Source organism: Gadus morhua, chromosome 16, assembly GCF_902167405.1.
Source record: "Gadus morhua chromosome 16, gadMor3.0, whole genome shotgun sequence".
NCBI lineage: Eukaryota > Metazoa > Chordata > Actinopteri > Gadiformes > Gadidae > Gadus > Gadus morhua.
The window spans coordinates 17,135,950-17,157,581 of record NC_044063.1 but is presented as its reverse complement, the minus strand read 5'-3'; the positions used below and the strand labels follow the sequence as shown (position 1 = coordinate 17,157,581).

The 21,632-nt window shown below is 42.9% G+C and overlaps 2 protein-coding genes across 32 annotated transcripts in view; both read left to right on the top strand.

Moving 5' to 3' along the window:
• The window catches only part of elna (elastin a), a 49,070-nt gene extending 33,742 nt beyond the window's left edge, over positions 1–15,328 (top strand). For 13 of the 31 annotated variants that reach the window (XM_030381074.1, XM_030381048.1, XM_030381072.1 and 10 more), the window contains 23 exons: positions 304–396; positions 839–1,057; positions 1,779–1,925; positions 2,625–2,816; positions 3,339–3,509; positions 4,018–4,089; positions 4,195–4,224; positions 4,642–4,734; positions 5,024–5,152; positions 5,236–5,271; positions 5,740–5,777; positions 6,756–6,783; positions 7,194–7,241; positions 8,659–8,712; positions 8,881–8,958; positions 9,278–9,331; positions 9,615–9,659; positions 10,112–10,162; positions 10,961–10,999; positions 11,561–11,608; positions 12,601–12,636; positions 13,349–13,414; positions 13,667–15,328. In XM_030381074.1, the coding sequence (XP_030236934.1) occupies positions 304–396; positions 839–1,057; positions 1,779–1,925; positions 2,625–2,816; positions 3,339–3,509; positions 4,018–4,089; positions 4,195–4,224; positions 4,642–4,734; positions 5,024–5,152; positions 5,236–5,271; positions 5,740–5,777; positions 6,756–6,783; positions 7,194–7,241; positions 8,659–8,712; positions 8,881–8,958; positions 9,278–9,331; positions 9,615–9,659; positions 10,112–10,162; positions 10,961–10,999; positions 11,561–11,608; positions 12,601–12,636; positions 13,349–13,414; positions 13,667–13,701 (1,802 nt within the window). In that variant the 3' untranslated portion in view covers positions 13,702–15,328. Of the gene's footprint in view, positions 1–303; positions 397–838; positions 1,058–1,778; positions 1,926–2,624; positions 2,817–3,338; positions 3,510–4,017; positions 4,090–4,194; positions 4,225–4,641; positions 4,735–5,023; positions 5,155–5,235; positions 5,274–5,739; positions 5,778–6,755; positions 6,784–7,193; positions 7,242–8,658; positions 8,713–8,880; positions 8,959–9,277; positions 9,332–9,614; positions 9,660–10,111; positions 10,163–10,960; positions 11,000–11,560; positions 11,609–12,600; positions 12,637–13,348; positions 13,415–13,666 lie in introns of all 31 variants that reach the window. The other 18 variants (XM_030381054.1, XM_030381051.1, XM_030381063.1 and 15 more) reach the window with 18 other exon arrangements.
• Positions 15,329–15,745: 417 nt separating this feature from the next.
• The window catches only part of limk1a (LIM domain kinase 1a), a 42,695-nt gene continuing 36,808 nt past the window's right edge, over positions 15,746–21,632 (top strand). Inside the window, exons 1-2 of the mRNA XM_030381212.1 lie at positions 15,746–16,022; positions 18,101–18,200. Coding sequence (XP_030237072.1) covers positions 15,965–16,022; positions 18,101–18,200 — 158 coding nt within the window. The 5' untranslated portion in view covers positions 15,746–15,964. The remainder of the gene's footprint in view (positions 16,023–18,100; positions 18,201–21,632) is intronic.

Below are 21,632 nucleotides of genomic sequence, written 5' to 3'. Positions count from 1 at the left end.
TGTAGTAATTTATTGTAAAGTAATCTGTAGTGTCGTAATCCAAAGTGTTGGAATCTATGGTTTAAAATCTATGGTTTAGTTTTCTATGATAAAGATACAGAAGCTATAGAATCGGTATTGAGAGTCTCTGTGTCCCTCCATGCTACAGACCCTCACACTAACAGTCACGGTGTACTGCTACTACTCAACAATCATGTATCACGATGGGATTAGATGTACTGTTCACGTTGACTAAAGTCCTTCAATTATACGCTATACTGTCCCAGCGCTGAAACAGGACACACTTGTCTCCCTCCCCAATAGGAACAGGAGGAGTAGGAGCAGGCCTTGGAGCAGGAGGATACAACCCCGCTGCCGGAGGATACAACCCTGCTGCCGCCAAAGCTGCTAAATATGGTGGGTAAAAACAAACTGAAAGCAAGCAAACACAGACACATAAACAGAGAGAGACCCATCACAGTACCTAGTGGTGTACCACGAGGAGTAGGAGGGTATTCACCAGCGGCTAAAGCTGCCACTTATGGTATAGCTATCTTTGGTCTGGTAATCTTAGTGTGTGTCATTTATGGTATCGTATTGTATGGTTTGGTTATCTATGGTGTATTAATAATGTTATATCTATCTAAGGAGTACTTTTCTATTCTGTTGTAATCTATGGTTTAGTAATCTGATATAGTAATCTGTAGCTGTTCTGCGAATGCAGTAGGAAGGTATAAGAGACAGAATCTTTTTGTCTCTCCATGCAAAGGGCCTTCCCACTAAGAGCTAAAAGAGATCAAGTCAGCCCTACACTGGCCTGGCTCTGAAAGAGGACACAACTGTCTCCCATCTGCCATAGGACCTGGAGGTCTAGGAGGAGCAGGAGGACTAGGAGGAGCAGGAGGACTAGGAGGAGCAGGAGGACTAGGAGGAGCAGGAGGACTAGGAGGAGCAGGAGGACTAGGAGGAGCAGGAGGACTAGGAGGAGCAGGAGGAGGGGGAAGAGGAGTCGGAGCAGGAGGATACAACCCCGCTGCCGGAGGATACAACCCTGCTGCCGCCAAAGCTGCTAAATATGGTGGGTAAAACAAACTGAAAGCAAGCAAACACAGACCCATAAACAGAGAGAGACCCATCACAGTACCTGGTGGTGTACCATGAGGAGTAGGAGGGTATTCACCAGCGGCTAAAGCTGCCATGGCAAGCCATTTTTGGTGTGGTAATCTATGGTGTGATAATCTATGATTTGATCATCTACGATTAGGTAATATACGGTGTGTTAATCTATGGTGAGGTAATGTTTCGTGTTGTAATCTATGGTGTAGCAATAAATGTTGTAGCATTCTATGGTATCGTAATCTATGGTGTAGTCATTTATAGTATAGCCATCTATGGTATGGTCATCTTTTGCGTAGTCATCTATGGAGTCGTAATTTATGGTACAGCTATCTATGCTTTAGTGATCTAAGGTGTAGTATCTATAGAGTAGTAAACTATGGTTTGGGAATGTATGATATTGTAATCTATGGTTAAGTAATCTATGATATAGTAATATCTGTTTGTCCCGTGACCACAGTACGAAGATACATAAGATGACGAAGTGATAGTGAGAGTCTCTGTGTCCCTCCATGCTAGAGACCATCACACTAACAGCCGCGGTGTACTGCTGCTACTCAACCATTGTGTATCACAATTCACAATGTGATGAGATGTACTGTTCACGTCGACTAAAATCAATCAATTATACGCTATTCTGGCTAGGTACTGATAGAGGACCCACTTGTCTCCCTCCACCGCAGGTCTAGGAGGAGTAGGACCAGGAGGAGTAGGACCAGGAGGAGTAGGACCAGGAGGAGTAGGACCAGGAGGAGCAGGCCTGGGAGCAGGAGGATACAACCCCGCAGCCGGAGGATACAACCCCGCTGCTGCCAAAGCTGCTAAATATGGTGGGTAAAAACAAACTGAAAGCAAGCAAACACAAACACATAAAAAGAGAGAGACCCATCACAGTACCTGGTGGCGTACCATGAGTAGGAGGAATGTGTGAAAGTGTTATCAGGAGCAGTTGGGATAAGGTGTCTTGGTGACCTTGACATTCAGCTAGGAGGAGCTGAGTGACATGGATGTAGTAATCTGTGATATATGTGGTATAGTAATCTGTGGTTGTTCTTTGACCACAGTACAAAGATACAGAGGATGTTGAATTGATAGTGAGAGTCTCTGTGTCCCTCCATGCTTCTCCAACTAACTAGCCACGGTGTACTGCTACTATAGTCTGGCTATTGCCAGACAAAGCTCAATCGTAGATTGCACGTTGGTCTGGGGAAGCTGCCGTCATTTTCTTCAGCACAAGAGGCTTGATCAACGGGCCTAGTCCAACTGACTCTGTACACGATTGGCTGATTGCCGTCGCTTCCCTGTCCAGAAGCAGAAAGAAATGTATTGCTCTTCTCCAGACCCTTGTGCAGGGCGAACCCAAATCCCTGGCAGAATGGGCGGGGCTACCCAGTCTACTGCTACCACTGAACAATCACGTATCACAATGTGATTGGAGATGTACTTTTCACGTCGACTAAGATCAATCAATTATACCTCATACTGGCCCAGTGCTAAAAGAGGACCAAATTGTCTCCCCTCCACCAAAGGATTAGGAGGAGTAGGCTTTGGAGCAGGAGGAACGCGTCCAGGAGCCGGAGGAGCGGGAACAGGAGCAGGAGGATACAACCCTGCAGCAGGGGGATACAACCCTGCAGCAGGGGGATACAACCCTGGAGCAGGAGGATACAACCCCGCAGCTGCAGGATACAACCCCGCTGCCGCCAAAGCTGCTAAATATGGTGGGTAAAAACAAACTGAAAGCAAGCAAACACAGACACATATACAGAGAGTGACAAATACTGTACATCACAGTACCTGCTGGTGTACCATGAGGGGTAGGAGGGTATTCATCAGCGGCTAAAGTTGACACCTATGGTATTGCAATCCAAGGTGTGGTAATGGACGCTGTAGTAATCTGTTATGTATGATGTGGTAATCCATGGTGTGGTTATTTATGGAGTGGCACTTTATAAAGAGTAATCTGTTGTAAAGTAATCTATGGGTTAGCAATCGATGGTCTTGTTATCTATAATTTGGCAATATATGGTGGGGTGACCTTAAGTTAACCTTTAGTTATCTAAAGTGTAGTAATGGATGTTTTTTTAACCTATGCTATTGTAATCTGTGTTTGTTCTATGACAACAGCATGCAGATACAAGATGTAGAAAAGTCACTTCACGACACGTCAATTGAAATCAATCAATAATACGCTATACTGGCCCAGAGCTGAAAGAAGACCCACTTTTCTCCCTCGACCACAGGACGAGGAGGACTAGGAGGAGCAGGAGGAGCAGGTGGACAAGTTGCGGGAGGACCAGGGGCAGGCCTCGGGGGAAGAGGAGTAGGAGCCGGAGGATACAACCCCGCTGCCGGAGGATACAACCCCGCTGCCGGAGGATACAACCCTGCTGCCGCCAAAGCTGCTAAATATGGTGGGTAAAAACAAACCGAAAGCAACTAAACACCGACACATAAACAGAGAGAGACACACATTGAGTGCACATCTGCATTGCATCTGTGGCAGTGTGATGTTTTACTGTGAGGTAAATCCTCACAGTACACAGTAACCCTGCAGCTCTGGGGGCAGCTGGGGTAAGCCTGTCTCAATATAATACGTACTAATGATATTACCACATTTGACAAAGAAGGGCTTTTTGCTCTGGATCTAGGTGTCTTTTTTCTTGGTCAATGTTAAACGACTGTTGATGTTAAATGACTTTATTGCATTTGTTTGTCAAATGTTCTTTAACCCTACATATTGTATCCATACATTTTATACAACTGTAATCTACAAAAAATTTGACATGTGCATATGCATCATCTGCAATGTGAAATATGCATGTGATCGTCCGCAGGGGCTACCATAGAACCGGTACATCATTAGGGGTTGACTATAAAAGATGATCTATTCCTGATACTATCATGATCTTCTCCTCCTAGGAGTCCAACAAGGCATAGGAACTGGTCTGGTCGCCGGAGGGTACTCTGCTGCTGCCAAGGCTGCCAAATATGGTACAGCAATAACATGAGATCACCCTAATGATCACTGTATTACTGCTTTGAACATACCTCCATGTCATGTTTTTGGGCTATAAATGAGATCCCTTTGTATTACAGGTGTGGACGTTAATGCAGCGCCCATTAGTGGTGAGCAGACTTTAATTATTTTCCCATAAAGTAATTTTTTTATTGATTCTTCTAACCCAAAAAATAGTTCAGTGGATTACAATTAGTGAAATATCCATTATTTGATTCTAACATGGAGAAACACATTGGAAAACAGTTCTCATCTAAAGTATTGAGCCAAAGCCCTTTCATCCAAAGTATGATCTCCAACTGATGATATTAAAGTGTGAAACTTGTTTGCCTCATATTTAACTCATACTCCTACTCAAATAATACTCCTTCAAAGATATTGCAATATTCTGTGTCCATATATTTGTATTTGAGAATGTATGGACAAACAATAGAGCATCATTTTGGAAAAATGTGGGTTAACAATAAGTTAACATGTGCTACAGTGGTCTGAGCAAAGCAGTGCTAATAAGTATTTTGCTAATGGAGTTGCAGGAGGAGCCGGGGGGCCTACAGTAGGGGGAGCACTGCCTGAACCAAGAGGAGATGGAGGATTCGCTGACTCCAAGACTGATAAATATGGTAGAGAGCCGAACACACACACACACACACACATACCGATTTACTTTGAATACTGCTACATGTCAATTCTGTTAACGTGCTATAGCTTTATCCTCTATCCTCATCCTCGCCTTTAATCATTAAAAAAGAAATTTAAGCAATAAGCAACAGATACAAATCATCAGAGGTATCATCAGATAATGCTATTCAGCTGCTGTTAGAGGAAGGCGTCTTAAGCTCGATCAGCCCAGCGAACCCCCCGTCCTGTCCCCTATCTGACATCCTAACTCACATGTTCCTGGTGCTCCAGCGGAATCAGGGATCACCGGCACCGGTATACACTTGCACCCCACTCCAGGGCAGGCTGTGGAGGTGCAGCCAGGTCTAACTGGTGGGGCGTCTCCGGCTGGGACGGGTGTCCCTGTCGCTAGTAAACCAGGTACATATTTTTTAAGGGTTTTAAGTTAACTGATTTGTATATATTTTTTAAGTGAACGTTTTCGTTTGTTTCTTCGTCTACAGCAAAGGAAGTAGGTTTAGAAGGAACGCCTGGCCCAGGTATGGTTGAGCTGAATTGTTCTGATTAGACACACTTCACAACAATAACTGTTTGATTTGCTCAAGGACCATATGAAGAAATGTGGAAAACCAAATTTCTATACGAAACATGCTAAGAAAAATAATATTACACTTTGTGTACTTCACTGGCACAATTTTACCAATATTTATTATTTTAAATGGCACATATACAATAAAGAAATGCAATTTTTCTGATGGCATCACAATTTCCACAGCTGTTTGGCAATCACATTCTGTCATCGGTTGATGGCATTTTCTAAAGCACTGCCTCTTCTAATGTCCTCCAATACCTCCCATTGTTAGCCATTCTGCTATTGCTACCAGCTATTGACCGTCTTTAGCTTAGCACTTCTGTACCAGAGGGAGGCCTCATGCTAGTAAACACCTCTCTGTTTCCCTCTTAACTGCAATGGATGATACTGGTTGATCTATGTTGTCTTTTGGCAGAGTCCACGCCTATTGCCCCAGAGGTCACAAAGCCGAGTAAGACCTGTTGTATTAATGATTTAAACAGAAAGACCATTCAAAACTGTTATGCAACTGTTATGCAACTGTTATGCAATGATGCAATAGCTTATTTATACTACTTGTGATTACATATTTTTACTGGGAGCATTCTGGGAGTGATCTGATTGGATTTTCTAAGTAGAGTAAAGAAAAAACACCATCTTCCTCTTTAACCAGAATATAGGGACCATTTACACTTTAAATTATAATTTCTAACACTGTCAAGGTGAGCATTGCATTGAAATAGTATTTTCGTGTATTTTTAAATACAATTTTTGAATCCCACATTATTTCTGACATGACTGTAAACATAACAAGTCAAAAAGATTTGACTTTATAACTTATCCCCTCAAAACAATATTCTTGCAACATGACTTTCACTTTTCTTTAGCTTGTCCACTGCTTTTTGTATGACATTTCTGCTTTACAGTACTAACATAATAACCATTCATAATGCAAATGACAATCACCTCTGATCTATTATTTTAGGATTCTGCTCCAATGAGAAGTATATTTGTCTATAATAGAGAATTTATTCTTACCATGATCAATGAAATGATCAATATAGCTGCTAGAGAAATTTTGCTGGAGAAAAATGAAATACAACTATTGAATATGATTAATATTGGATCTTTCCTCAACTTTTGGGTAAAGATTTAATCAAGCTAAAGGATTGATATACAAAGTATGATTATTGTTTACCTGATGCTTTATCATTTCAACATTTTAATGCAGATGTTATTTATTTGTGTTCCATGCAGTAACGTGCACTGTATTGTACGGCATTTGATATAATCTGCAATATTAATTCCTTTACATATTTCTTCTTTCTTTTAACTGTTATTTTGCTCGGATGGAACTAGGTGGTGAGTTCATAATTTTTTTTCACAAATCCTATATTTATTACACTGACACACCCAAATGATGTTGTGACCTAATGTCTGACCATTTTGGCAGTTGGTGGTGGAGTTGTTCAACCTAGTGGTAAGCAGAAATTATTTCCTTATTTATTCACAGAAACTGATATTAAAATAGCATGAAAATATACAGCCTATATAAACGCATACATATTTTTACTTTTCATATTATCAACGAATGGGTAAGTGATTTGACTTTGACGTTGACATTGGAGAAACAATTCTATAATAAAAGTATGGATTCAAAGAGTATTTTTAAGTTCAATCAATAAACTGTAGTAAAATAGCATGCATAAGATGATAATAAACTAAAATAATTTAGCATTATCGTTTATGTGTAAAATGTATGTTTTTAGAGTAGTGTACTTTTTTGGCCACAGGGTGGCGACATACACAAATAAAATAATAGTTATGTCTGAACGTTCGCGATTAACCTATCTCGAAGGAGACAGTGATGCATATGTCTGGTCTGTTTAGGCGCTGCTGAAACTGGTCTGAAACCAGCAAAGAGTTATGTAGCAGTTGGTAAGAATTTACACTGTTTATTATATTGTTCAAAATACCGTAATACACAACATACCTCAGCATTCTAACCTGACTGAAATGTATTCATTAATGGGTCAATTAAGGACTTTCTAGACATATGTTTTTAATATATTTCAGTGTTTTTGTTCTGATGGTACTTAATAGCTAACTTTTTGTGCAATAATTTAAAAAAATATTAACATACTCCCCTAACCTACAAAAAAAATGGTGTCAGGCTTTCTTCATGAATTATGATACTATAGCCTGTTAGCAGACTGCATTAGCATAACGCAAACTCCTTGTTTCTGGAAGGTGTTCTAATGAGGGCTGACCATACGTAATGCCACCAAATCTAAAATTCTAATATTATTGTGCAGAATATTGCACTGAACTGATCATTAGAAAGGCTCATTTTTGTTTACCTCGTTGTAAGAGAGAGCAACTCAAATTTAATTGGTTGTTCATTAAATGTGCAAAACCATGCTGGGTCACCTCACCCTAGTATCCTGTCCAGACAGCATGGATCGATAATATTACAGCTATATTGATCAGCTGAACGCACCATCAGAGCTTTCTTTCCAGACCCCCCAATTTATCTATGTGTGCATTTTGTAGGAATACATCTTGTCAACGTTAAATATTGACTAGCTGTAGCAGAGAAGAATGATGTAGATAGAGAATATGTCCTGGCTTTCTGGCATTTTAAATGCTGTTTTATGATTCTGATATGTTGCATGAATTATTGTCATATTTTACTTGTATGACTTATATTTTGTGTAATGTCTGTCTAAGTAGACATTACACAAAAGTTTTTTTGTGTAAGGATGTTTTCCATCCTGCAGGACTCCGCCAGTTCAATATCTCCTTCATGATTCTTGTCATTTGTGTGTTGAACAGACCCTTCTAGGTCTAGCTACTTTATTCAAGACAGCTTGGCCATCTCACTGCTGTCCTAACAGCATCATGCTGTCACTATGATGAACTTTAGCTTTCAGAGACCATTCCTCCCCCCTAAGACGTCTCCATTTGACCCACATGAAATGTACATTTATTGCGATACCAATTATCTATCATTCTACCTCTTTCCTAAGACGAGTGTGTGCTTTAGAATTTGAATATGTGCTTCAGCGTACAGTGGTTATTCTACAAGCGTCTTAGAGTACCATATTAAGCGCTATATAAATTTCATTTATTATTATAATTATTATTATCAGTCAACTTTGATTGAAGGGGCGTCAGCCAAGAGAGCACATGGGGTCTGACCGGAGTAACCACAGCCTTATCTTAATCACAATCCTCATGCTTTATAATATACTCTCTGAGTGCTCTTCCAGGTATGGGATTCAGCAGGAGGAGCACTCTCGGAAACCTCATTTCCAGAGTCTTATAGTCCAATAATTGTCCAATCACTCTCTAGGGACTGGGGGAACTGGCGGCGGAGGGATTCGTAACCCCTGGCTCGGCTACGGAAGTAAGTCAAGGACTTTTTTCTGCCATTTCAATAAGCTCCTCCTGCCCTGTCATGACCTCTAACTGGTGCATGTGTGAGTGGCATCGTGATGGAGAACGCATTGAAATGACGTGACAGCAGCTGTCCAAATGATTTCCCATCTTGTTGCTTCTGCTCCTGCGGCTGCAGATCCCTACGGTGCTGGAGTGGGCCTGGGAGGCGGGCCCGGAGGTGTGCTGCCCTTAGCTAAACCACTGAAGCCCCCAGGTGTGTGTTTGTGTGTGTGTCTGTGTGTACGTGTTGTCCTGGTTTGGCACTGCAGTTGAGCGCTTTCATGTGCAGCACTCAGCAGTCAGCAATAGACGTGTGATTTTCAGGTCTTGTGTTGACTAGAATAGCATCTTATTATTGCAGATTTACTCAGAAACTGAACATTTTGTTGACGACGTGAACTGTTTTGATTTGACTTCTGCTGTCGCTTCAATATGAAGAAGAAGACCGTTGATATCAGTCTATGGTTTTGACCCATGCTGGACACCTTCTCCTCTGGCTCTTCTGATCCGTCCTGTGCTCTTGTGTTCTGTAGCGTTTGGCGGAGCCGGCGGGGCTGGCATTCCTCTGTCGGCCGGACTTCCTGCAGGTACGACCTCCACTCCCTACACCTCGCATCAGAATATCACAACAATTTGTGGAACACTAACCACCACTTTATAATCTTTGATGAAACTCGTCTACATAAAGCGCGTCCCTTCTCCATCTTTGACCTCGATCACTGGGTCGCTGCACGGTGTTTCGATTTCTGCCCTCATCAAGTAAAAGGGCATCTGTGATTATCATTATTGCAACATTCCCATTAAGCAGCAAGTTGCTGATTGAAGGCAACAGATAGCGTAAAGCTGCTATTCTCTGTCACCTTGATCCAGGAGGATACGGTCCATACGGTCCATATGGTCAAGGTTATGGACAGGGTATGTATGAAACGAAGATGGCTGGTAGAGTGTGTGTATCCCTCCCCTACCATCCCCACCAACCCCTCCAGCCTTTGGCCCAAATGCTCTGTGCTCAAAGTGGCGGTTGGTCGGAGGAAATGCCTTTGCGCTGCACTTCCTGTGTTTGAGCGCAGCAAACAAGCTAGTTGAAACCTCTGGGTGGTGGTCGTTGTCATGGCGTCGGGGATGAAACACCAGTCACAGGGGGTTATTTGTTGGAAGATGATATGATAGAGCTGGGGATCACTGACAAGAGGAACAAACACGATTTGAACAACTAGGATGATGATATGAAACTGATATGAGAATCACACTATTTGTTTCGAAGAAGAACAAGCCTCATAGAAACAGCATGTATGGAGGCTCTCGGTTAGTTCCTAGTGTCATCTCACCAGGCTTTTCTGTGGGTCGGATGCTGTGTGTGGTTACAGGTGGACAGGTGTACCCTGCTACTGGGGGGCTGGGACCCGGTGGAGCAGGAGGTAAGGCCCCAAAACCAGGTCTCCACAGGCCTGCTCGTATGTAGCACACCACCCCAGTGACCAGGAAGACATCCTGGTTCGATCTTTGCATGTTTTGCATGATTATATGTGCTGCGATGTGTTGCTTGTTAAATAAACAAAAGATACTACAATATAACACCAGCCTTTTCTAGGAGGTTTTATTTTTTTGTCATTTATTTTTGCTGCCATGTGAAATCAAAGAATACATTTATGTTAAAGAACCATCTGTTTCTGTATGACACACATTTACAAATTAGATAAATTATTCATGTTCAAGGATCAGGTAAGGAGCAGATAGAAACCTTATATAGCTTGTGCATTGAACAGAGCAAACTCTCATTTGATGTTTTGGGAGAGCAGGAAGTCACAGCATCAAAGCCTGTCTTTGGCGATATCATAGCTCCCTCGAGAGCCAAGCTTCATCTGAGCTGCTTACCCTGACATCACAGGAAACCATGGATGTTACCGATAGGGCCCTCTGAAGATCCAAGGTAGAACTAGGTCAGGTAGGTGAGGCAAAAAAGATACTTGGATGGAAGGGATGCAAATCACCCCTCCATCTCCTCTCCATCTCGTTGAACCACTCCCTCAGTTTGGGTCAGGGTGGCACTAGGGGGAACTCCCAGCTCCTTCCTCTCCCCCCTCCTGGGAGATCTCTGGGCGTCAGCCTGCTAACTCAGTCAACAGTAAAATAGACCCGAAGAGCCCCAAATGAGTCATACAGAAATAGGTCGAATTTTTGACGTTTGCCTGAAGATTGTCTCTGAATTTCAATAGGTTACGGCAATCTGGGAGCTGCTGGGGGATATCCACAAGGTAGATATTGCAACATTAAACTGTCTCTTTTTATTTTACCCCCTTGAACTCCATCCAATTCCCTGTGTCCATCTAATAAAGTGATGGATTTATATTGCACCCATTCCATTAGTGCAGCATGCTCTCCAACCAAGGACCTACAGTCCTGACACCTCTCTACTGCCTATCAAATAGAGAGAGTTATTGTGCAGTAGCAGATAAGTCTCTCTCTCTCTCTCTGTACCTTTCCCTCTCTGACTCTTTCTCTCTCTCTCTGTACCTTTCCCTCTCTGACTCTTTCTCTCTCTCTCTCTTTTTCTTTCTCGTTTGATCTCTCTCTCTCTCTCTCTCTCTCTCTCTCTCTCTCTCTCTCTCTCTGTCTCTCTCTCAGACATGCCTGAACACCTTATCCTTTACACAATAAGTAGGAGGGTATTAACTGACCCAGGACCACCAGTTTTTTTATTAACTTTTTGAATGTTCATAGCGCTTGTGCTATACTGTAGATGTTACAGTGCATGTATTACTCCATAACTGGAGTTGTCCATAAATGGACAACTGAGTTATTTGTCCACTTTACAGGTGCTGTTGCTCCGGGTTATGGTGGTGGATACCCACAGCAGGCTGGAGGTAATGTGTGTCTGTTTGTGTGTGTGTGTGTGTGTGTGTGTGTGTGTGTGTGTGTGTGTGTGTGTGTGTGTGTGTGTGTGTGTGTCTGTCTGTCTGTCTGTCTGTCTGTCTGTCTGTCTGTCTGTCTGTCTGTCTGTCTGTCTGTCTGTCTGTCTGTCTGTCTGTCTGTCTGTCTGTCTGTCTGTCTGTCTGTCTGTCTGTCTGTCTGTCTGTCTGTCTGTCTGTCTGTCTGTCTGTCTGTCTGTGTGTGTGTGTGTGTGTGTGTGTGTGTGCGTGCGTGCGTGCGTGCGTTTGTGCGTGCGTGCGTGCGTGCGTGTGTGTGTGTGTGGTACTGCGTCAGGTCCCAGGTGGAACATCACATGTTTGGTCACCCCACAGGGCTACCTGCTGTGTCATAAATCACCGGCCAGAACCGGGGGGTGTCACTGAGTCAGAGAGGCGAAGGAGAATGAAAGGGATACAGGGCAGAAGGTGTGGGTTGTATTGTTGGGGTTGGACTCTCAACGTAGTCCTAAGGTCCCCCGGCCACAGGTAGTTACTCCACTGTATCATTGGAGGACATGGAAATGTCTGGACTGGTAGATATAGATTCATCGGAGGAAAGGAATTCAATAATACAGTGGTCACAGGGATGACGTGGGTAGTGCCGTTGAGAGACCTTGGTAGCGATCACGTGTTTTGTCATGGCCGCATGTAGTTAGCATATTCTTCTAAGTCCTGGTCTTCTCCCACCTCTCTATCGACTGCATTAGAGGCAGACTCGTGCATCCAATCCTCTTCAAGAACAAAATATTACAGTTTAACAGTACAATGTTTTAATGCACAGTATATGCAAGAAAGATGACCTCTGCAGAATAAAATACATATGTAATGTGTTAGTGCATTCACGTCGTGGTCGTTTTTCTTAACCATCCTGCACAGGGAGAAAGTGTCCTATTTAAGTATTTTAACTGTTTTGTAAATGTAAATATTGTTTTCTGTTTGTGTTTTAGGTGGATATGTCCCTGCCCCTCTGACTCCTCAACAAGGTACCAGACACCAGTATCTTCCTGTTCTTCTAACATGTGGTTGTTAGTATATACTAGTATACTATTTGGATGCTGCAGGGATGCTCCAGGGTGGGCTTGTCATGGCACGTCTCTCAGTCCATCCAGTGACCTCAGGCCCTCATAATCTGTATTGTCCTGAACATCCCCAGAGATTACCCACAGGGGATTATTTCAAGTAGCAAACTGTTACTGTTTTTTGAGAATCTATTTGGTGATCTTTGGGGCTGCCCTCTAAATGCATCATAGTCTCTTCATCAGACTAGTGTGAGGTCTCTTCATCACACTAATGGGACTCACAAGACCAATTATGCCTAATTTAAATCTATTTAAATAAGGGTGAATGTTGAACACACTTGTGATCCTCCGCTGCTTCTACAACCCGGTTGCTGCTTGTTAAGGACCATTTTCTTCCTTAGCTAACCTCATCAATCCATAATAGGAGACTCTTGCTCATCATTGATTTCAAGCCTGTCTACGAGCCTGTTGCTAGAAGAAGCTCCTGAATATCAATTGGCTGCCTCTCTTGGGCATGTAATTGCCCTTGTCTTGGCTGGCAGGGCCGCAGTGCTGGTTGGACACCACATCCCCAGATACAGACCTAGCCTGGCAGCATAGCAGAATTAGAACCGGATAGGATCCGCGGTGCCTTCTGTCTTAAAATGTCCCTCACCTTTATCTCCTTGTTTTGCAGCCAAAGCAGCAAAGTATGGAGCGTTGGGGGGATTCCTTGGGGGTGCAGGAGGAGGAGCCTACCGGGGTGTGTAGCGTCTCCTTAATGTTACTGTGAATATCTGTTACCTTCAAGACAACTGCTTTCAAGGATACCAATCATCATGGGTTAATAATTGATAGTAATACAATGAACAGCATGTTACTAATAAGAGAAGCCTGTCGATGGTCTGAAATGGATTTTACTGTTAAACATTAACACCCTTTTTATAGATTGCGTGCAAGATGCTGTTTGATAAAGAGTTAACTCTGGATGCTATTTTTGTGAATTGTATCACAGGTTGCCAGGGGAAGTTTTGTGGCAGGAGGAAGTAACGGATCTCTGGGCTACGCTGTGACCTCAAGAAACCATGGTGCTACTGCATGATGTCGAATGTACATTTTGTATGCAAACACATCCCCCGATTAGAGAGCATGTAGGGATGGTTGATTCTTACTTTGTCCTACAGACCCACCGACTCAGAATTTTGTAAAACTTATCTTTGATGAAGCTAGTTGAACTGATGAATGATATGATAACATGTCCGTTTATCATATGATGACATGACATTTCTTTTGTTTTGTTTGTTGTACCGCTTATAGGGTCAGATGAAGAAAGTGTTTTTGAACAGACAACCCGCCCTCATTGCTACTAGGTTAACTAATATTTGTGTAAAGGACAACATGCCAGTTTCTCAAAATGAGAAACTGGTGGCCCTCAAATAAAATAAAAAAGTCCAATAAAATAAATAAAAACTAGAATATAGAAATAGTTATATGTTTTAAATTCGAGAGAAACAGTGTTTTTTGCAGAAGTCTGTGTTTATGCCCCTTCAACCTAGCCTGGTGAAATATCACTTGTGTAGAGGACAAAGGGATTGACGCGTGCGTGCTAACACAACCGTACAATACCATCTTGTAATCGATTGTGCACACTGTAGGCATTTGGTCCTCCATCCTTGGATGTGTTAGGGTTCTCAAACCACCACCCTGCATATCCTATGGAGGTGGAGGTGAGAGGTAGAAGGCATGTCCCTGGTGCTGACGCATACTTCTTCATGGTGCATGTTCTCTGTTCATGTTAAGCTTGTGACTGTAAAGAGCAGCCAGTTTGCCAGGTTGTTATGACCTGCTCTCCTCAACAATGGTCATTCTATGCAGTTAAGCAGCCCTGATGTCTCCTTATTTCTACCATGACCAAAAGTGTAAATGAATGAAGGACCGTTTTCTGCTCTGGATTATTGTATGCCAAAAGGTGTTTCATGTCCTTAAAAAAAAAAACGTTAGGATACTGCTCTGGTATGTACATTGTTGCAGGACAATGACTTGAGTGTTGAGTGTGGTATGGTGCTTTATTCACCCTCAAGTGTAGTCTCACTTATTAAGGCTTTCTGTATTTACATTTAGGCAACTTGTCATTATTCAAGATTCTGTTTTCACCCGACCTTATTTTCCTCATAATTTTGTCATTAGCAGGTATGTCTGAACAAGAAGTGAGAAAATATGTTTTAAACTTTGCTTCAGCATTTATTCACTGTTGAGAATTATACTGACTAAGAGCTTTGTTTAAAGAGGGAGACTACCTATGTGTTTATGCCCTGTCTAAGTGGGACTTTACCGACTTGAGTTACATTAAAGGAAGTCTCACGCGTGATCAGCTCAACTAATAATAGACTCCCTCTTTATATATGTGTGTACTGTATTTTATACCAGTTGGACTTAAGCGCACTTGGTTCTATTTCGTGCTTCTGTAAGAACTATATTTGAGCCTTGCTAGGTCCGACCTTGTCTTCTGTGCCGTGAGATACTATGTTCATCTTAATTTAAAAAAAGAAATTAAAAGGAGAACCATGGGGATTTTGCACTTTTTTGTATTTCTACGACACACTATGACATGCGCCAGACATCCTGGCATTTTATTTGCTTCATAAGATAACAAAATAAAATGTGTTTAAAAAATCAATCCATCGCTGTTTTGTGTCTTATTTATAGGGAGGTCGGGATGTGATGATGGGCCCCTGGAGATAAACCAAATATATAAATCTATATTTTTAAATGTTTATGTTTTCTCTGCCCGAATATTCTAGGACTCATAACCTGTTTGTGTTAACGGCCCAATTGTGGGTTATACAGTCCGTCATTGGATATTTAAAGATAGATAAATTAAAGTAGGCCACATATAAAAGGGGGGCTGAACCCGGGGTGAAGTGTATCTCATGCAGTCGCTGAACCATTCAGCGCGTACACGGACTTCCCTTCAATGTGCTTATGCAAAATAAACTGGTTGGCCCACCCCCCTGACCAGTAGCAGCGGTCCGTTGTCCCTTCCATGTTCCTGGTATCGTCGCTGGTTGGCCAAGCCGTGGGGCCTCTGGCCACTAGCAGCGCTCCATTGGCCCATCCTTTTCGAATGAAGCGCCGCATACATAAGTTCCCTGGTAGAGCTGAGCTGCGCTGCCGGAGAGTCTATAGGGGGGTTGTGTATGTTGCCTTCTGGTGTCGCAACCAGTCCTCACGACCGCAGGGCAGTGCTCGCTGACCGGTCATCTGTACATCCGAGGCGGCTGGCTCTTGCGTAGAGCTCCTGGTCGGAGGGTGGATGAGGTTGATGCTGCTTTGCTGTACCTGGAAGGACGAACGCATGGGAGAGGAGGAAGGTAAACCTGACTTGTGCCAGGCGTGCAGCAGGGTGGAAGATGCGATGCGATAATTTGGCACTCACGCGAATGAATGTCACGCGTTGAGCTTTTTGCATTAGACAGAATTCTTGACATAGAAAAATTAAACGTATACCATTTATTATTCATTTGACTGCAAGGGCTTGTCCCGCAACTGTTGCTGCACTCCCCGCTTTGATGAAACCGTTATGATGGGAATTCAGGTCCTGTATTTGTCTATGTCACTCGATTTTGTCTGATTACAAAAGTGCTGTTAATGGACCTGTTTTAAACTCATCCGTGGTAACTGATAGCCTACACATTTTTCACTGCAAAATCAAAACCTACAATGATTGGGAAGGGGCGGAAATTGTGCAGCAATCTCTAACAGCGGGGACATCTATCCGCCCCTGTAGGCTGCTGAGCTCCACCTAACTTACAAAAATAATGCCTACTACCCCATTAACATTTAGCGTACAGCAAGATCATTGACAGATGTATTGTACACATTAATATTAGGCTAATGCCCTTAATGAAGTTCCACTAGAATATCCACACATTGATTATTTATTCGTAACCAGTGTAGAGCTGTCAAGGGATAACGTGTGTTCAGTTAGTTACCAAGGAATAAGGGTCAGTATGTAGAAGAGCTTGGTCCAATGCTCTGTTGATAAATCTAAATTAACCTAAAAGATGATAAAAGAGCCAAGAAAAGGGTTGGTGGGCGAAAAGAAAGTCGAGGCATCAGCACTAAAAGACCTGCTTCAAGCCACTGTAATCAATAAGCCTCTGTGGCAGGAGCGCTCAGTGAAGCATTTTGGAAATAAGCCATAGAGCATATCCATCTACTGCCTAAAAGTTACAGGGTCTAGCATCGCCTTGGCGGGAAGAGGGAAGTACAGAAAGTCCCCCCCCCCCCCCCCCCCCCTTCATGCTGACTACCAGCACTCTGATATAAGCACCACACCAATTTGAAGAAGAAAAAAATTGATCAAATGTGGAGTTGAGCATTTCTACGATAACATACGTACTGTAATAATCGTTACACTCAACTCAATCTTAATTTCTGTCATTATACTTTGATGATTCGTGGCCCTTTGGGATAGAATTCACTACAAAGTTACTCTGTGGGATAGAGAGAAATAAAATACTATAAGTGGACTTTAGGAAGGTATACATTTTGTGAACATACCTTCTTTACAGAGTAAGATGAACTGAATAAAATGATAAATGGGTATGAATGGACATTGAAACACAGATGTGGTTACTCATAATATGTAAATGTTTGGTACATTCTGTGCTGTGTGATTCTAGCGTAATGGCTGCTATTTCTTGACTCTGCCTGTAATATTTGTCCTCATATTTGAAATGCAGTCACAAAAAATCCACAGACAAAGGTTCTCCTGCCAGGCTGTCTGCTTCAGAAGCTTTGATACAGTTAAGCTCCTCATCACCGATAAGGACCGTTTAGCTCCATCAAGAATGCGGCGTGTGCCTCAATGAGGGACTTTTTTCTGCTTCTATTTTTAGCAGTCTAGTTTCCCCTAATGCACTTGGTCAACGATGTATATCTGTAGCCCTGCAAGCGATAACATTAGACAGAGCATGGAGCTACAGCCGTCATAGAGTACAGCAGGTCACTAAGTCTGAGACAGGTCGATCCAGGTAAACCATTATGGTCATGCTGCCATGGATACTGGATGAAGTACACAGCCGATGATTGATAATCGTATGGGATTAGAGAAAGGTGCAATTTTTCATTTTGAAACCTAAATCCTTCTTTTAATCTGCTGTGTGTGTATGTCAGATGGGGGACGTCAACCAATCACCATGAAAGGAGGAGGATTGAATCTGGTGTCCGGGCTCGTCGGCCTCATCCCTTAACGCTTGTTGGGCTTTATTTGCATAAAAAGGACAGTTTTTAGAGTGATAGACATCATGACTTGTCGCTTGTTTTTTAAACGGGGATTTGCATGTACTATGCAAATTGAATACAAAAAGGGTGTACTTTTTTTACATGATCTCCATGTAGCCCCTGACTGGAGGCATATTGACTCGTGTGTCTCTGTGTCTCGCAGCTGGCGGTCGCTTGCCCGTTTGTGCAGGATGCAGACAGAGGATCTACGACGAGCAGTACCTCCAGGCGCTCAACGCTGACTGGCACACCGTCTGCTTCAGGTTAGTGTCAAAAAGGCAAAATAATCCATAATCCTCATGAATAAACATGAACCGCACCTACTTTGAAGCTCTAAAGCCTTTCAACGCAGTGGCCATGGAAGCTGCTCTCTCTCTCTCTCTCTCTCTCTCTCTCTCTCTCTCTCTCTCTCTCTCTCTCTCTCTCTCTCTCTCTCTCTCTCTCTCTCTCTCTCTCTCTCTCTCTCTCTCTCTCTCACTTAAGTGTATACGAGGCAGGGGATACGGCTCTTGTCAAATGCCAGAGTGATAAATTCATCCAGAATGATGACAAATTTAAGATGCAAAATCTTGGAGCGGAAGCCTGAAATTGCGATTGTGTGGCCAAAACAGTGCCAGCTCGTCCCTCATTGTCATAGATCATCATTGGAAAGTGAACCACAGTAATAACCTTCACCTTTTCACATGAGGCGCAATCATTTTTACTTTTTGTTGGTGGAGAGTCCTTTCGGTTAATTGCCGTGTTTCGCCGTTTCCCCCTGAGTCATTGTGTTTGCTCAGCGCTTTTAAGTGTCAGTGTGAGAAAGAGGTGCGCATAGCCGCATGACGATACGATAAGGGCTGTTGTTGTGCCTCGGTCCAAGTGGAAACAAGGTCACAGGAACAGGAGGGGGGTGCTGTTGGGGCTCGGTTCCCCGACAGTTCATGGACATGATACTCAGGAAGAGTGAATAGGGGGAGACATTGTTGTGTTTGAGGAGGACCACAGCGTTTCTCATGCATAACAATGTTTTAAGTAGCCATGGTTACAGTGGGATTGCACTCATTTAGGGTTTTACAGTACTACCGCTCTCTTGAGTCCTCTCAATATGCAGCATCGTCAAAAGAGAAGCCCATGCTGCATTCTGAAATAGAAGCCTAAATACTTTTCTTTGGGATCGTAAAGGATGTGGTCCGTTTGTTTAGACCCCAGGTAATTGTTGACATTGTCTATGTCAAGATGTATATCAGCCATGACTTTTGTCCAATTTACCCCTTCTCGCGGTTCAGGCTCATTTAGAATTGGGCAGTAAGCGTTCCTTTGACATCCATTATATTCCAATCGAGTGTTGAGCCACTCCCATCCCTGGATCGTGGTACAGCGAACAAGAGCATGTGTCCTGGGTAAACAAGCTTGATTCAAATTAATAGGTGGCCATCTTTGTACAGTACAGTATCTGGTTCCATGAAAGAAACAGGAGCCAAATGGCATCGGTGTGGTCCTCAATAACATTGTTTTCTTCATACTCTAAATGCTCTCATGGTGGTACGGACCTTAAGGTATCACAGGAAACAAGGGCCAGACGTACACAGGCTTGGAAACAGTGTTTTTAAACACACACAAAATGAGGCACGTCTTCAAACAATCGTTCTTTTTGGACTGTACTGCAAATCTATTGATTGGATCGCTCGTCCGGCAGTGCGCCAGGTCAAAGTTTAAATAATTCAAACTTTGAAGCGAGTCCCCTGCACGGTAACTGTGGCCAGGTCAGGCTCACGGCCCCTCCCCTCCCCGAAGCGCAGCGCTGCTTTCCCCATAGGGAACAATGGAGTGGATCGCACACCTTGTTCAGTTCACACGTCTACAGTTCATCGCATCTTGAAAGGTTTTCAGTATGAAACTCACTTTGGTTTCCCATAATGTTACACTATATGTTTGAATACCCCTGGAAAGATCATGAATATGGTGGCCTCGTGTGTGTCTGTGTGCGTGAGGATCCGTTTCACAGCTCTTGTCTTTACAGAGTTATTATAAAACATGTGTTATTAAACACTTCTACCCGTCCTTAAGAGCTGTAATGTTGCTCTTGCTCATAAATGAAAGCAGGGTGAATAGGGTCATTCTCTATGCGTTAGGTTAAAGGCTCTCTCCCACTTGCTCTATGGTGCATCTGGACTGTATACATTGATCCACTATGATGTATGATGAATGGCTGATGTACATTATGGATAGGAGGACTTTAGGACTCCATAATGCAATTTAAGTTACTGCTTAGTAGTACAAGTTCGAATTTCTTCTACAAAATCAATGGGAATTCAAAAAATGTCATACGCTCACATTGAATGTGTTATTCATGTTTTTACCCAATTTACCCAAACAAATAAATGTGAACATATTTAAAAAGCAATCGTTACGGGACATGTTCTAATGAGTTATTCTGACTTGACAATTACCTAGATTGGTTTGATTATTTTGTGAATCTATAGTTGAGTAGTTTGAGATGGATTACAGCTTCCCAGCTTGCCATTAATTCATCAACAAAGTACAATTAATCCAAAATAATCCTTAGGTTTTGCTGATAAGCCGGGAGAAGTCAGCGACTGTGAAAATGGGTCAGTCTGAGTATCTGTTCACAGCAGTGAGTTCTGGATCTTATTTATAGCACATAGTTATTGATGTTGCTCCATTGTTGGTGGTGGACATGTTATGCAATAGCCCCCCTGCCCCATCGGTTCGCTCCAGTTCTTCCCGTGCTATGTTTAACTTTCAGGTAAACATTATGGCTGGGTTGCACCAACATAGATTAAATTAATCCTGGTTTAGGGTTAATCTAGGGTTAGTAAATCTAGGTTTAAAACAGGTAGGAGATTCATATTTCTTCCGTTTGTGTTTGTTTTATTTCTTGAAGACTATTTCCATCCTTTTTATTGCTTTGTACAAAATCGAATACAAACGAACAACTATGTGGCTCAGTATGGATCGTGTTTTTTATATTCAACAAATAAAGAGGCACGCTTTGTCCAGGGAACGGAGAAGCATGAGTGTGTTCCTCATCAGACGGCCGTCTGCTGTGGGGAATACAGCGTGTTCCCTGCAGCCTACGGTCACATGCTGTGGGCATGCATCCCCTCGATTCAAAAACAAGATGGCATTCTGATTCTGCAGGACTTCAGAGGCTGAAAGGTAGGCAGCGCACAGCGGATCCCCGGCCAAGTGCTCCGTCTGGACCGTTAGTGATTCCAACTGGCCGAATCCTTTCAATAAGAAATCTGAGGAGGCTATATGACCTCCCCCCCCCTTTTCTTTCCTGCCAACTTCATACACACACAAACACGCAAACACACAAGCACACACACATTACAGCTTAAGGCACAAGCGCTGTGGAAATGTTCCCCATGTTTGTCATGTGTGTGAACAAAAGCTCGACCCCTTATGTGAGTCCTCCAATTTGGCCCTGTTCAATACTTAATAGGATTTCCACAAATCCATCAGTGCTTCTCTACATTACCAGGCCTCACACACACACACACACACACACACACACACACACACACACACACACACACACACACACACACACACACACACACACACACACACACACACACACACACACGACGCAAAACACACAACATTCCTTACACCTTTTATTTTACTCGCCGTGCGTATAGCAATCGGAAAAAGATCTCCCGTTACATCGCGCTACTTGATCCGTG